The following is a 14,859-nucleotide window of genomic DNA, read 5'->3' as shown; positions in this document are numbered from 1 at the left end:
CGGAAGGGTCCCCCAAGTCATCTGATGATGTCTCCTTTCTGGACATTTTAGAGATCCTTAGGCAGAGGTGCGACTGGCCCACTGTTAACCCTTCTGATGAGGAGTCGGTGTACCTGAAGGCTTTCGGGTCTCAACCTTCTGCCTCTTGGGTGTCTCCACCTTTTGATGAACTGATGGATCTAGTTAGTCGAAAAGTGTGGGATACTCCTGACACTGTGGAGCCAGTCCCCAGGAGACCAAATAAGTTCTTGTCTGCCCCTGCTGGTAAAGAGTTCTTGTCCAAGGGCATTCTCGTAGATACCAGGGTGGTGGCGGCGGCCATGAAGAAGGAGTTAGCGGAGACTTCTTCATCTGTTCATCCACCAAACAAAGAGTCTCGACAGATGGACAGATTTGGGAAGCATATTTTTAGTTCAGCAGCCTTTACCCTTCAATCGCTGAACTATCTCACGCACTTCACAAGGTTGCAGAGGGATCTCCTCAACGAGTTAGGAGATTCCATACAAGGTGCGTGTGCTGAGGGAGTTCTTGACAAGATTTCTACTCAGTTGTCCACCTTAAATTCTGTGGTTAACTCCTCCATGCGACTTATCTCTTATGCTGCGGATGGAGCGAGTAGAGCAGCGGGTTCTGGAGTTGCCTTGAGGCGCCACTCCTTATAGGTTCATAGGTTGGTACTAGGCTATCAGCCCTAGGGCCTATACAAGCCTAGCCATAACAATTCCCTTGCTATTTCTTCCCACACTATTTACTTCCCTGGACCCCTGTCTAGCAAGGTGACTGACGTGATCCCTGGGGTGAATTTCCTTTTTCCCATCCAATCGTCAAGGTTCCTTTTGAAGAGGGCCAAAGAGGCACTCTGCTTGACATGTATGGGCAATCTATTCCAGAGTCTGGGGAGTCTCTGGGACAGGAACCTATCCCTCCAACATGTTTTGTTTATTGTGATGACAAGGTTTAGAGCCCTGGAGCATGTGGCTCTGAGGGATTGGGATTTCTTTAAGTGTAGCATGTCCAACAGCTCTGGGTTTGAAATGGCCTTGTATGTTAAGCAGAGATTGCCTCTGAGTAGACGATATGCGACAGAGTATAGCTGGAGTTTTTTAAGGCAGTCAGCGTACGGCATCTGCTTTAGGCCTGTGATTCTTTTAGTGAGGTATTTCTGCGGCCTTTCCAGTTGTTGCAGAGGCTTTGAGAGGTACATACCAAGCGGGGCGTTGTATTCTATAATGGGTCTAATGAGGGATGAGTACAGTGGGACAATTACCTCCTTTTTTCTGGATGAAAAGCCCTTAGTGATGAGGTGTGCCACATAGAAGGATTTCCTGACTGTTGTGGCGATGTGGTTATCGAAGGTGAGACCACTGTCCACCTGTGTCCCTAAGTCTCTTATGACACTTTCAGTGTTTAGTGTACTGCCACCTATATGGTAATTCATGGATACATGTTTTCTCCCAAAGGGGATAACTATACATTTCTTGGCACTGAGCTTGAGCCCATGGCTCTGGCACCAAGCATCTGTTTCTGTAAGGCCCTTTAGTAGAGTATCCACATCATTTGGGGATTCAATAATGGCTCCCAATTTGCAGTCATCTGCGAACTTTGTTAGCCAGAGTTCCTTAGTGTTGGGCCTGCACTTCAGAGAAGTAGATGCCAAACAAGAGCAGTCCCAGGACTGAACCCTGAGGTACTCCACTTGTCTGGAGCTGGATTTGGAGTCTGCTACTTTTACAGTGTGGGTTCTATCAGTAAGCCAGTTAGCAACCCATTGGGTGATGTAGGCATTAATGCCCAGCTTAGTAAGTTTATCTATGATTCCAGAGTGGGGGATGGTGTCAAAGGCCTTGGCAAGGTCTAGATAGGCTGTGTGGACCACCTTACCCTTGTCCATGGCTCTAGAGACTGATATGAAGAAGTCAATCAGGTTCAGGAGACAAGATCGGCCCTTCACAAACCCAAACTGGGTGGGGTCCAGTGCTTGAAGGTTGCCAATGTCTTTGTTTATAAGTTCAATGATAATACGCTCCATGGCCTTGCAGATAAGGTTCGTCAGACTGATGGGACAGTAGTTTCCGGGATCCAAGGTGGATCCCCCCCTTGTGGAGTGGGATAACTGTAGCTCTGCTCCACTCAGTGGGCACGAAACCTGATGCGTTTATGTAATTTTGTGGAACCGTTCAAGTCTACTTTCACTAACGCCCCGTTGATGGCTCCTCATTGTTTGGTTCCAAGGTGAAGGATACACTCACTCGGTGTGAGCAAGAAGGAAAGATGCTTTCTGCCGTGGGAGTGTGTTTTACTGTCCCTTCCAGACCATACCCCAAGGGTCAAAGGGGCGGTAAAATGTGGTTCAAGAAGTCCCAGAGGGTCTTTCCTGACACACAGGGTGAATCCTCCTTCAGAGGCAGACGTCACCCTAGAGGCAGGGGCGGTCTGCAATACCAACAAGGCTGTGATTCCTTTCGAGGACGGCCTTATCAGCACTTCTGATGTGGAGCCCGACTGCGCTTCTCTGAGACTGATCAGGGGTCGCATTTCTTTGTATCAAGAAGCCTGGTTAAATATCACCCAAGACAAGTGGGTACAAAGAGTTGTTACCAGAGGCTATATCATACCCTTTTCCCTATCACCGCTTGTTCCCAAAAGGATCCCAGATGTACCACCCAATCACAGGGATCAGGAAACTGTGGAGATCAGCAAGTTGCTCTTAAAGAGAGTCATCCAGCCCGTCCCAGCAGACCAGATAGGATCCGGAACTTACTCCAGGTTCTTTTTAGTTCCAAAATGAACTGGAGATTGGAGGCCAATATTGGACCTCAGCAGATTGAACGAATCAGTGAAAGAGGACAAGTTTCGGATGGTAACACTGCAGTCTATACTCCCGTTGTTAGGGAAAGACTTTTGGATGTGCTCTCTGGATCTTCAGGATGCCTGCTACCACATAAAAATGGACAAGGCATCCAGAAGCCACCTACACTTCCGGCTGGGAGCCAGTCACTAACAGTTTTGCGCTCTGCCCTTTGGTCTCACCACAGCCCCCAGGGTGTTCACCAAATGCATGGCAGTAGTGATAGCTCACCTGAGACGTCAGGGATTCCAGGTGTTTCCGTATTTGGACTGGCTCCCGACTGCCCCCCACCAGGCATTTACTCCTCCAAAACAGGGACGCCACGATTCAACTTTGTGCTCAGTTAGGGATCTCCATAAATTGGAAAAAATCTGCATCATTGCCCTCTCAATATGTGATTTTTATAGGCGCAGAGGTAGACACAGTGAACATGACAGCTCGTCTCCCCGCCGAAAGTGCACAGAACTTAATCCCCAAGTTCAACGTTTTCTCCCACTGCGAAAAGTCAAAGCGAATTGGGTTCTTCAGCTCCTTGGGACTATGGCTTCCACAGTTCTATTGGTACCATTAGCCAGGTTGCACATTAGAATTCTCCAGTGTCTTCTGTCTTCCCAATGGTCCTTCCAGTCTCTCCAACTGAGTCATCCTATCCTGCTGACGGAATCATGCAAGAAGGACCTTCGTTGGTGGATAGCTCCCAATCAACTGATCATGGGTGCCTCCTTTGTTCTGGCCCAACCCGTTGCCACTGTGACCACAGACGCCTCCCAGATTGGAGGGGGTGATGGGGGGCATTATCTCGGCAGGACTGTCCAAGGCACATGGCAAGAACACAAGGCTCATCTGCACATCAATGTTCAGGAGATGAGGGCGGTGCTTCCGGCACTGCAAGCACTTCAAGACCTTCTTCCTCTAGGGACAATTGTAATACAATCAGACATGTCGGTGGTTTGGTATATCAACAAATAGGGCGGTACCAGATCTTACCTACTCTGTCGAGAGGCCATGTGAGTTTGGGAATGGGCGATTTCTTCCCAGCGCTTTCTGGTTGCAACGCACATTCCAGGGATGACCAACGTGATAGCCAAGCTCAGCCGGGCAATCCTAATGCCTCACGAGTGGTCTCTGAAAAAGGAAACAGTGTATCAGATTTTCCAGAAATGGGGACAGCCTTGTTGCGTCCTTTTTGCCAGCCCAGTCAATACCAAATGCAGCAGCTATTTTTCCCTCATCCCCCTCCGGGGAAGTCTCCCAGAGACACTCTGGCTCATGATTGGCCCATGGGACTTCTGTATGCCTTTCCTCCAATCCCTCTCATTTCCAAAGTGATTCAGAAAGCCAGTCGGCTGGGAAGCAAGTTGATCCTCATTGCTCCTTACTGGCCTTGTCAGATCTGGTTCCCCTTCCTCGAGCCTCTCCTCCTGGACTATCCTTGGATTCTGGACCCAGCTCCAGATCTATTGACTCACATGTCGGGTTCGCTACACCCCTCAATCCACACCCTCAAATTGACAGTGTGGCTGCTCCAGTTCCATCCATAGTCAGGCTTCATGATGCATCATCCTCAGTGTCACATATTCTTATGTTCTCCCACAAACCTTCAACTAGGAGGCTGTATGGCAGTAAATGGAAAAGTTTTTCTATTTGGGCACATAGAATGAATGTAAATCCATACACTGCTTCTATCCCTGTGATGCTGAATTTTCTTTCTGAGCTTTTTCAGCAAGGATCTGCCCCTGCCACTATCAGAGTCCAACTGGCGGCGATTTCTCATTTTCACTTAGGTTTTCCAGATACCAATTTAATGTCTCATAAGCTATGCAAAACCTTTTTTAAAGGGGCCACTCTATTGAGACCACCTCTGCAAGAACCAGTGGCTTCTTGGGATTTAAATTTTGTGTTGTCCAAACTGACTTCTCCCCCCTTTGAACCTTCCCACTCATCTTCTCTAAAATTTTTGTCTTGAAAGACCTTGTTTTTGGTAGCTATCACATCAGCTAGACGGGTATCGGAGCTACAGGCCTTGCCTATTAAGCCACCGTATTTGATTTTTCACAAAGACAGGGTTGCCATTATGTACTAATCCCTCCTTTGTCCCCAAAGTTTGTACTAATGCTACTTTAAACCAATCAATAGAACTCCCAGTTTTCTTCCCTAACCACTGTAATGCAGCTGTGTACCGTTTTCATCAGCTAGACGTTCATAGACAACTACGTTTTTATCTAGAGCGGACTAAGGCTTTCAGGAAATCAGATCAATTATTCATTTCCTTTTCTGACTCTAGACTGAGCTTACCAGTTTCTAAAGTGACACTAACTAATTGAATTTCCAGTTGTATAGCCTTTATCTATAGCTCGGAGGGCAAACCTTTACCCTACAGGATTAAGGCTCATTCTACCAGGTCGCTATCTACCTCTGCAGTCTTTCAAGCCAGGATACACTTGATAATATTTGTGCAGCAGCTACGTGGGCTACCCCTCACACTTTTATTACACATTACAAATTGGATTTGGCATCCGGGGGTAGAGCATCTTTTGGCTCCACGGTGCTCAAGAGTATTTTCCAATGAGCCACCCATGAATAAGGCACTAGGGATGCTGTCCCATATGTAAAAATGAAGGTGAGATTGAACTACCTAACATAAAGAAGTTATGTACTCACCATAACATTCCATGTTGGTAGTCCAGCTCACCCTTCATTTATACCAACCCGCCCTCCTGCCCCCATCCTGGAAGATCTGGAAGTAATAATTTGGTTGCCCTTGGTTGCAGACCCTTTAGTATTGATTGTTGTTATAGTGAGCAGCAAACAAGATCTGGGGATTGTACTGGTGCACCATAGGATACCTGCTTAGCCACAAGCCAACCAGAAGTCTTCCAGCTTTTAAATCGGCTGAGTCGGAGCAGAGGATCGGCTCCGAACCCATATGTAAAAATGAAGGGTGAGATGGACTACCAACATGGAACGTTATGGTGAGTACATAACTTCTTTTTTTTGCTGCTCATTTTTTCTGTTATCTCTTCTTTGTGGTTTCTTCCCACATATTCTGTGCTTCCATACTTTTAAATAGCACATTTTAAGCCCCTATGAATATGGGTATTGATGAATCAAATCATGTGTCGGCCCATAGTTTACCACTATAGCATTTGTTTAACCTTCATTTATGAACAGACATGAAACTATTTCAAGATTTTCCACATCACTAAAACATTGTTTTCTGGATATATCAAGTTCAAAATATCATCTGCAAATAAATCTAACTTTTCTTGATTACCAAACTAGTTATAGCATTGCATTTCAGAATCTGATTACTTTTTCTATCAATTCTAAATAAACAGAAAATAAAAGGAAAAACACCTCAGCCTGGTTCCTCTGGTCAAACACGGATTGTCTGAGAGAAATCCTCCCACCTTAATTCTCACCTCCAAACATTCACATATCCTCCTTTTAAACATGATTATTCTATCACGGAAAGCAAATACTACCACTGCCCTACACAAAATCACAAATGACTATTGAGTGCATTCTCTGCATCAAGGCCCATCAACAACAGCAGCATTTTCTTGCACCATTTCCATTTGGATCATTACTGTTCTATTAATACTGTCAAATGCTAGTTCCCCTTAAAAAAACAAACATGCCAATACATATCTACCAATCTAAAAATATCTTAGCCATTCTCATAGCTAGTATAGACAAACACTTCATAATCATGGCTTAAAACTGAAAAGGGTCTGAAGAGTTTTTACCTTCTTTGGGTAATTCAGCTAACAAAGGTTTCTTGCAAGATGCTGCCACTGCCACTTTTTAAAATATGAAACAAAACCTTACAGATGTTTATCCCATTTTTATTTCTTAATTTCCAAACAGGAATACCATTTGTTCTAGGAAACTTTCCTCTTGATCGGTTATAAATCACTATTTTATCAAATCCCTTCCCATTTTAGCTACTCATTCTTGAGCCTCACCTTCCTCTAATCTTGGCATAGTTAAGTCTTTAATTAATATTTCCCCATTTCTGCAGTTTCCTGTTTACCCACTCCTCTGTTTTATACAAATTTTTAAATAAATTCTGTAGCACTTATATAACTTTGTTAGAATCTCTGGTTATTTCTTTTTTCACAGGTTCTCTAGGTTTGCAGACAACACTTTCTTCTTTCTATTGCCCAATTTGCTGCGCTCCGGAGTTATCAAAAAGTAGTTATTTAAATTTACAACCCAAAGCCAGGAAGGCAAAATATAAGAAAGGTATTGGGAGAGAGTGTAAGCTTCCAGCAAGGAACACTATTTTCTTTGGGGGGGTAGCTAGATGGAGAGAGCAACTGACTGGAGATTCTCCAGCCATCTTCTAAACACAATGGATTTTAGGGACTGACTGACATTGGGATAGAGTAATCCATAAGGAGACATAGCTCCACTGTGAGAATCACTGGTGGATGAGTGGGATTGCTTAAAGAGGGAACATGTGCTTTATGTACATCTAAAGGTAAGAGAGATATGGGGAAAAAAAGGAACATTCACAATGAAATTTTGAGCCAGTTGCATTTAGCATGAGAAACAGATGAGAATACAGTACAAGAACACAATGGTTTAAAGGAAAAGACTCGGAAAACACTGGACAGAGCCACAGATATTCTTGGATAACAACCAATATAAGGAGGACTGAAGGGGTAAAACATTTTTCACAACAACAAAAAAAGGGGCACAAATATTTGGCAAGAAGGGCCAGAAAGCAATGTGTGGTGAGATTAGGGGAGAACTTGAAGAAATCACTAATGAATAAGTTAACAGAAGCCCATGAGTACATATTGAAGATTTTCAGGCAATGTTATGCGGGGTTATATTCGGAAGAGAAAGGCATGAAGATGGAGTAGGAGGGTATGGATAACTTTTTAAACACCTTTAATAAATTACACACATTAACAGAAAAAAAAAACATTTTAACGTTATTCCATTTACTTAAAATATACATCACATATATGTTCTTTGCTTCTGTCATCAGTCCAAAATTACAAAAAATTGCTAAATTTCTGCCTTCCCTTAAACCTCATCCCTCCTCCTGTGCATTATTATGCATGTATTGTTCCCACAGCTTCCATTTAGGGTTGGGTTCAGAGGTCGATGTAGGAGCCAAGCTCACCTGTGCCAAAGCCCTGAGAGGCAAGTTCAGATCTGACAACTGTCCGATCCAACTCAGCACCCTGGACCCAACCAGTGTGTGTCGACTCCTAGACTCCTCGAGCTCAGACGGAACTGAGGATGTTGGAGCAGTAGTTGGGCCCGGTGATCCTGGGGTAGGTCTCAGCTCCGATGGTTCCACTACAGTCAGTTCCAGACATTCCGACTTCAAGGTTCCAGGTTGGATCAGAGGACGAATCGATGGTGAAGGGGTAGTCTTTGTTGGTTCCGAATCCCTCTGGGTTGGAGCCATCAGATTGGCTAGCGCTGGTGTCCTTAATAGCCTCTGCACCACACGATCCACATCATCATCCAAGAAGCTCCTGGAGGATCGAGAGAAGGGAGCAGGAGATCTAATAGACTGTGGCACAGGGGACCTCAAAGTGGGAGAAACCAGCTCCAATTCCGGGGACCGGCTCTACAAATGAAACTCCATTGGCACCAACACAGAAGGAGCGAAGGTAGTTGGTTTTTCAGGCCCAACAGTCTTTGGGTTAGAAGATGACACTTTAGATAACTTTTTAAATGGCTCCGATTGCGCACTGGAAGAAGATTACCTTTTTCCACTTCTCAGATTTTGAAGAAGGGGATTTGGCCAATTTTGAAGTACGCTGACATTCTTCAATAGCTTCAGTGAAGGGGCTCTTCAGCAAACCTCTCAAAATAAGCTTACTCTTTCTTTCAAACAGAACTCTATGGCTGAAAGAATGACAGATAGCAGAGGACTCTTGTAAGTGAACTGCTCCAAGGCAGTATACACAGTGTGACCATCAGTAAGTGACATTTTTTTAGTTGCACTTCCACATTTCTTGAACCCAGAGGGTTTAGTTTCCTTAGGATCCTTAGATATTACAGCTGTTAACAACAAAACAACAGCAATAGCAGCTAATTACTACATAAGAAATATATTTTTAAACTAGCACTATTATTAATTTTTTTTTAAACAACAGAATAAACACTCAGGGAAAAGCCCTACAAATTAGAGCAGAAGAAAAACAAAAAGCAGTTCTCTCAATTAAAGGAATCTGCCTAAAGTTAAAAGGGAAGGGAAGTAAAAGGCCCTCTAAATTAAACGGGCAATGGCAGCCCTCTAATTTAAATGAGCTTGTGTGGTAATTTAAGGGGAAGCAAGGGGAGAAAAACAAACCAAGTTCACAAAGCTGTCTAACTTAATCGAGCCTGTTAATAAAGGAAAACAAAAGAAAGCCCTCTAACTAAAAACGGGCTTAGAAATGCAAATTTAAGCCATGATAGGGAAGGGAAAAGACCTGGAGAAGAAAATGACGGCCAACAGCAAAAACCAACAAAAGCGAACACACTAACTAGTTAAATGCATCTAATAAACTCTAGAAAATTGTATTTATATCAACTAAATGAGAATTATCCAAAACAAGGAAAAGAAAATTCCACTTAGCCAGAGCCAGTATGGAAGCACCCAATCTTGTTTAGTGGCAAATGAGATCTGGAGAGCTTTCTTAGGGCATAATGGGATAGGGTTACAGCTGCGAGCAAGTGAAAGACCTCGAGCTTTTGTGTAAATCCAAGGTGGAACCAAGAATCGGTTCCGAACCCAGCCAGTTAAAAATGAAGGCGAAATAGGACAACATCACTAAAAGGGGAAAAGGTACTGTTCCCTCCTTAGTCCATAAAGGTATAGAGAGAACACAAAAGACAGAATATGAAAGTGAAGGGGATTGAAGGGAGAGATGCAATACTGTAAAAGTTCTTGCACAAATGCACTGCCTTTCCTTGGATCATTGTTGCAGTATTCCAATACTGATGAATGATTCAGATTTTGAGAAGGCATCTACTCTGTTATGTCAAGTAAAAGTGCAAACTAATGACCAGGTGGCTGCCCCCTGAATGGATTTGGGGTCAATGCCTTTGGAGATAACTCCAGATGAGGGCACTGCTCTAGTGGAATGAGTATTCATGGCTGAGGAGAGGGACTTGCCATGCAAACAGTAACAGAAGGAGATCATCTTATACACCCAGTTGGAAATCGTATGTTAGGAGACAGGATTGCTGAACTTACTCTCATGGAAGGAGATAAAGAGCTGGTCTATTTTCCTGAAAGTTTTTGTTCTGTCCAAGTAGAATCTTAACTGTGCATATCCAGGGAATGGGGAAGTCTTTCTCCATTGTTTTGTGGGTTAGGAAAGAAGGTAGGCAAATATAAAAGAAGAGTTAGCCATCAAGAAGACGCTATCCTTAGGAAAGATGAGGAAGGGAGGAATGGCTGTAAGGACCTGAAGCTCTGAAATTCTTCTAGCAAAGGAGAGAGAAAAAACAGCAGATGTTTTCCATTTGCAGAATTTCAATGTGTAAGTGGCTGCTGGTTCAAAAGATGGTAAGCTAAGTTTTTCCAATAAAAAATTCAAATCCCAGGGGAGCATAACAGGATTCCTAGGTGGGTTTAAGTAAAGGACACTAAAATATTTTGACTTCAACTGTAGAAAGCAGCAGAGAGTTTAGAGGAATGCAGGCAGAGAAAGTAGACAGATGTGCCTTAATGGAAGAATACAGTAATCCACTTCTTAGTAACTCACACAGGTAAGACAGAAGTAGTAGAATATCCATCTGGAATGGGTTCTTCTTCTTAAGACACCAGACAGATAATATTTTCCACTTGAAGATGTTAAGATTTTCTAGTAGTAGGGTTTCTCTTCTCCTGGAGCATTTTCTTTGAAAATTGTTGTCTGAAAGGGATCAAAATGTAACACAGAGTGAGGTTGAGAGCTTGCAGTTGGGTTCTATCAGGAACATGTTTTCTGTGTAAGCAAGTCCACTTTGAAAGGTAACTTGCAGTGATGGCTCCTGGTTAGATGGAGAAGTGAGGGACCAATACCGCTTGAGCCAAAAGGGAGTCACTAGCAAGGGTACCTTTGGATCTTCAGGATCACCTCTGAGATTAGTGGGGGGGGGGGGAATAAAGCATAGAGGAAGGACATGGTGTCCACTTCTCAGGCCTGAGAACAAGAGTTCCTGGAGCAAAACTGCTTAAGCTGTCTGTTCTGAGAGGAGGCAAACAGGTTTAATTTGAGGAATAACCCATTTGTGAACGGCATCCAGGAGGACCTCCTCGTTCAATATCTTTCGAGAGGGCCTTCCATGGACCTGCTTAGTGAATTTGCCAGAATATCTGTTGACGGAAACTAAATGGCCTGTAAGGACTGAATTGCTTTTATTGCATGGTCCCATGCCATCAGAGTTAGCCTGCATATCTAGTAGTACCTGGGGCTGACTTCCCCATTTGTTAATGTACCACATTAGCATGGTGTTTTGTGTGAAAATACTGAGGGTGGCCAGTTTCCAAAGGTGTGAGAACACCCAAAGGGCTTGGATAAGGGCCTTCATTTCTTTGACACTGATGTGTTCCCTTATCTTCCTGGGTGACCACTGGCCTTAAACAGTGGTGGAGCCCCATTCAAGCACAGCAAGCCAGATCTGATGCATCCATGTGGATGTCCTAGGTGGGAGTGGTGGGCAGGAGGGTAGTCCTGATCTGATCTGGGAAACCCATCGCTGAGACTCCTCTTTCAAAAAGGGCAAGAGAGGATTTGGAAGCTCAGTGGGAAACAGTGCTGACACCAAATGGAGTTCAGATACCACTGGATTTTTTTCATGTGTAGTCTGGCATAAGTATTGCATCTGCCATGCAGCCCCCACAGTTTTTTTAGGGTTTCTTTTGCTGAAGTCAAACTCAGAGGAAGCAAGGATTGGGAGCAGATGGACAGGAATAGGACTTTCTCCAGAATGAGAACATCTGTCACAGAGTGCTTTCAGCCTGCACCCAAGGAAATGAGATCTGGGAAGGAATAAGACAAGACTTCTTGATGTTGAGGATGAAGCCTAATCTTTCCAGACTCAAAATAGTGCTAACTAAGGTGCAGTAGTAAGGTATCCTTAGAGGGGGTGCCTGGAAAAGATCACCCAGATAAAGAAATATTTGTGTTCCCTAGGTTCTGCAAAAGGCAGTGACTGGTGAAAGGCACTTCGTAAAAACTTTGGGGACAGCGGAAAGATAGACGGGTTAAGCAGAACCTAAAGTGCAATGGAACAAAGAACCTGAGGAATTTCCTGCATGATGGGTGGATGAGGATGATTTCCTCAGGGACTTTATACAACCTGTTGGCTTTTTGGGAGCTGGAGGGTGGGAATCATGGGGAAGACACGGATGCAAGGCATCCAGAAAAGTCTTTAAGACGGACAACCGGCATAGTTTTGGGGGCCTCTGTATCAATCAAGTCATAGTACCCATCAGTGACTTGTCTGGATTCCCATTCAAACTGTTGCAACATCCTAGTAATAGTCTTCTCAAAGGAAACGTCTTCTACGGGGCAGTCAGGGGTTAAGGTGCCCTCACCATTTGAAACAAGCTGTCCACATGAAGGTATTTGAGATAAGTAAGCTAAGGAATCCACAACAGAATCCAATTCTTTCTCCTGTTCAGATGAAAATTCATGTTGTTTCTTTGTATGTGTGTGTGTGGAGGGCATGGGAGGCAAGGAAGGAGGCTTCGGAGGCAAAATGGTCCTGTATAGGCCTTGAGAAAATTTAAACCATTCTGTTTCCTGAGATATCAGAGCTGAAAAGGAAAAGAGGGGGAAAAAAAGCCTTTTTCAAGTGTGACATCAGATTAAAACCTTGGTGGATTTTAATTAAAGTGCAGGGGACCTCTTCCCCAACAAGCATTTTAGGTATGCCCTCTTGTAGCTCTGAAATTATCACCCTTGGTTCACCCTTCACTGCTGTCACAGTAGGCTCAGTCTTGTCGGACATGCAGGAAACAGACCATACCAGCCCCTGGCAGAGATGTGGGAGCAGGCATCATAGGAGTCGGACAACCAGTGGAGCCCTGCTATATCTCAGTAGGAACATCTGAATCAGATTGGGCAGCTGAAGATTCAAACCTAGATTTCTTGATTTTTCTTTTGGGTGTGAGTGGGACATCAGAGGCCAAGGGTTCTGACATCTTGGTTTGCATGATGGACTTCAGGTTTTGAGTCTCTAAGTATTTAAGAAAGAAAGTCTGATACAAGGGTTTTTGGAATGAACAACCAGCAGTTATTGTGATTTTTTTAAACTGTGTTCAGCCCCTAAACAACACAGACATTGGGAGTGTAGGACTTTATAAGGTATCTGCCTACTGTAGTCACCATTTCCCTTTCTTAACTGACACTTAAATATTTTGTATAAAAGACAATAAAAAAGAAGGTTCCCCAACAGGGCACTTAGCTGCAGAAGTGTAAACAGTAGTAGTAACAATGTGGTTAACAGACCGATAGGAGCTAAATATGTGTGTGCCACAAGGTGTAAGTGAAGTGATCTTGGAAAAAGAAGCTACATAATGCAAGGTTCAAATCCAGTTTACAGATATTTTGGTGAAAGAATTGGTATAATGAAAAACTATTTGCCTCTCAGACACAAGGTAAAGGGTTTAATTCTTACTTTTGAAAGGGAAATTGGCTAGGCTTAAAATAGCCCACAAGGGCAACTAGCATAGTACTTAACTATGAACTAAAGCTCCTGCATTCAGTCTGGTGACAAGTTAGTCTGATGATCTTACTCCCATACATGCCCTTTATGCACCCCTATGCCCACTGGCTGAGGTGTTACTGTGGATGTACGGTGCGTCAGGAAACTTTTGACTTTGGCATGCATGACAGACCTCAGGTTACCACAGGCAGGATAACCAATCAGTACTGATCCAAGGAAGGACATCCTATGATCTTAAAAATGCTCAACACACATCCCCAGCACTGACACGGGCAACAACCATCCAGTAATACTTCTGACCACTCGCCTGTCACCACAACAAGGAAAGTGCAGCCACACAAATCCTAACAAAACAGTGCAGGTAAAAAAGTGATATGGGAAGTACATACAACAATGAAGGATAACCAAAAAGTACACATGAAAACGCTAATAAAACCCATCACTCAAGTAATGAATGATAAAATTAAAAAGCAATGTTTACTAAATCAAGGTTAGCTATTTTTAAAAAGTACACTGCAGATTATTCACCTCCTACTTTGGCATTAAATGCAATTCCAGTTCCGCAGATCCCATTACCCTTTACTGCTGCTATCTCTCCTGCACAACGAGTCCCGTGTCTGAAAAGAAAAAAGAAAAAAATAACAGCAAACATACTTGATCATTAAGGTACTGCATGCATAATGAAGAGCATTCCTGCTTAACAGGTTTCAAGGAAAAACCCATTATGAAAAATGGAGTGGCCTGACATTCCAAAAGGTTGTTTCTCCCTGTGTAGATCAGTGCAGTCTGAAACCCTATCCAGATACCTCTGTCCTTCCTGCCCCCTGCCATGTGCTCCTCATACCCATTTATCTTGTTTATTTGAAGAATACCCCATGTTCACCTCCATATGTTCAATTTGACTGCATAGCAAATGTAGTCTGAGTGGCTATCCTTCCCCAAAATGTGAATCTGATCATCTCTGTGCAAGGTGCTATAAAGTCTCTTCTCACTTTTTCCTCCTACATATACAGAATAATGACATCTAGCACCTTCTCATCACAAATTTTCATGGAAATTATATTACCCTTCTGATGAACCATCTTCAAAATAGCAACACTTGATATCATACTAGATGACAAACAGTATTGTGGAATAGTGACTGCTGAGCCAGGGAAGCACACTGCTGACTGCAGAAGAGTACGCCAGACAGCTAGAAGCATACAGGCAAACCATGTCCACAAAAGTTAGTAGGCAACAGATGCCTCTATGGATATAGTAGGGTCACTGTCCCTTGAGGAGCTTGATTTCTTGGTCTGTGGTTTGGAGAGGATTATTAACAGCAGTCTCAAGGC

The 14,859-nt window shown here is 43.6% G+C and overlaps 1 protein-coding gene across 1 annotated transcript in view; it reads right to left on the bottom strand.

The window, feature by feature from the left end:
- PCSK4 (proprotein convertase subtilisin/kexin type 4) overlaps positions 1–14,859 on the bottom strand; it is a 1,808,619-nt gene that overhangs the window by 1,130,634 nt on the left and 663,126 nt on the right. The window contains exon 8 of the mRNA XM_044054831.1: positions 14,054–14,142. Coding sequence (XP_043910766.1) covers positions 14,054–14,142 — 89 coding nt within the window. The remainder of the gene's footprint in view (positions 1–14,053; positions 14,143–14,859) is intronic.

This window comes from Protopterus annectens, chromosome 13.part0 (assembly GCF_019279795.1).
Source record: "Protopterus annectens isolate FY-2018-M chromosome 13.part0, PAN1.0, whole genome shotgun sequence".
Taxonomy (NCBI): Eukaryota; Metazoa; Chordata; order Ceratodontiformes; family Protopteridae; genus Protopterus; species Protopterus annectens.
The sequence above is the reverse complement of the archived record's forward strand: the minus strand, read 5'-3'. Positions and strand labels throughout refer to the sequence as shown.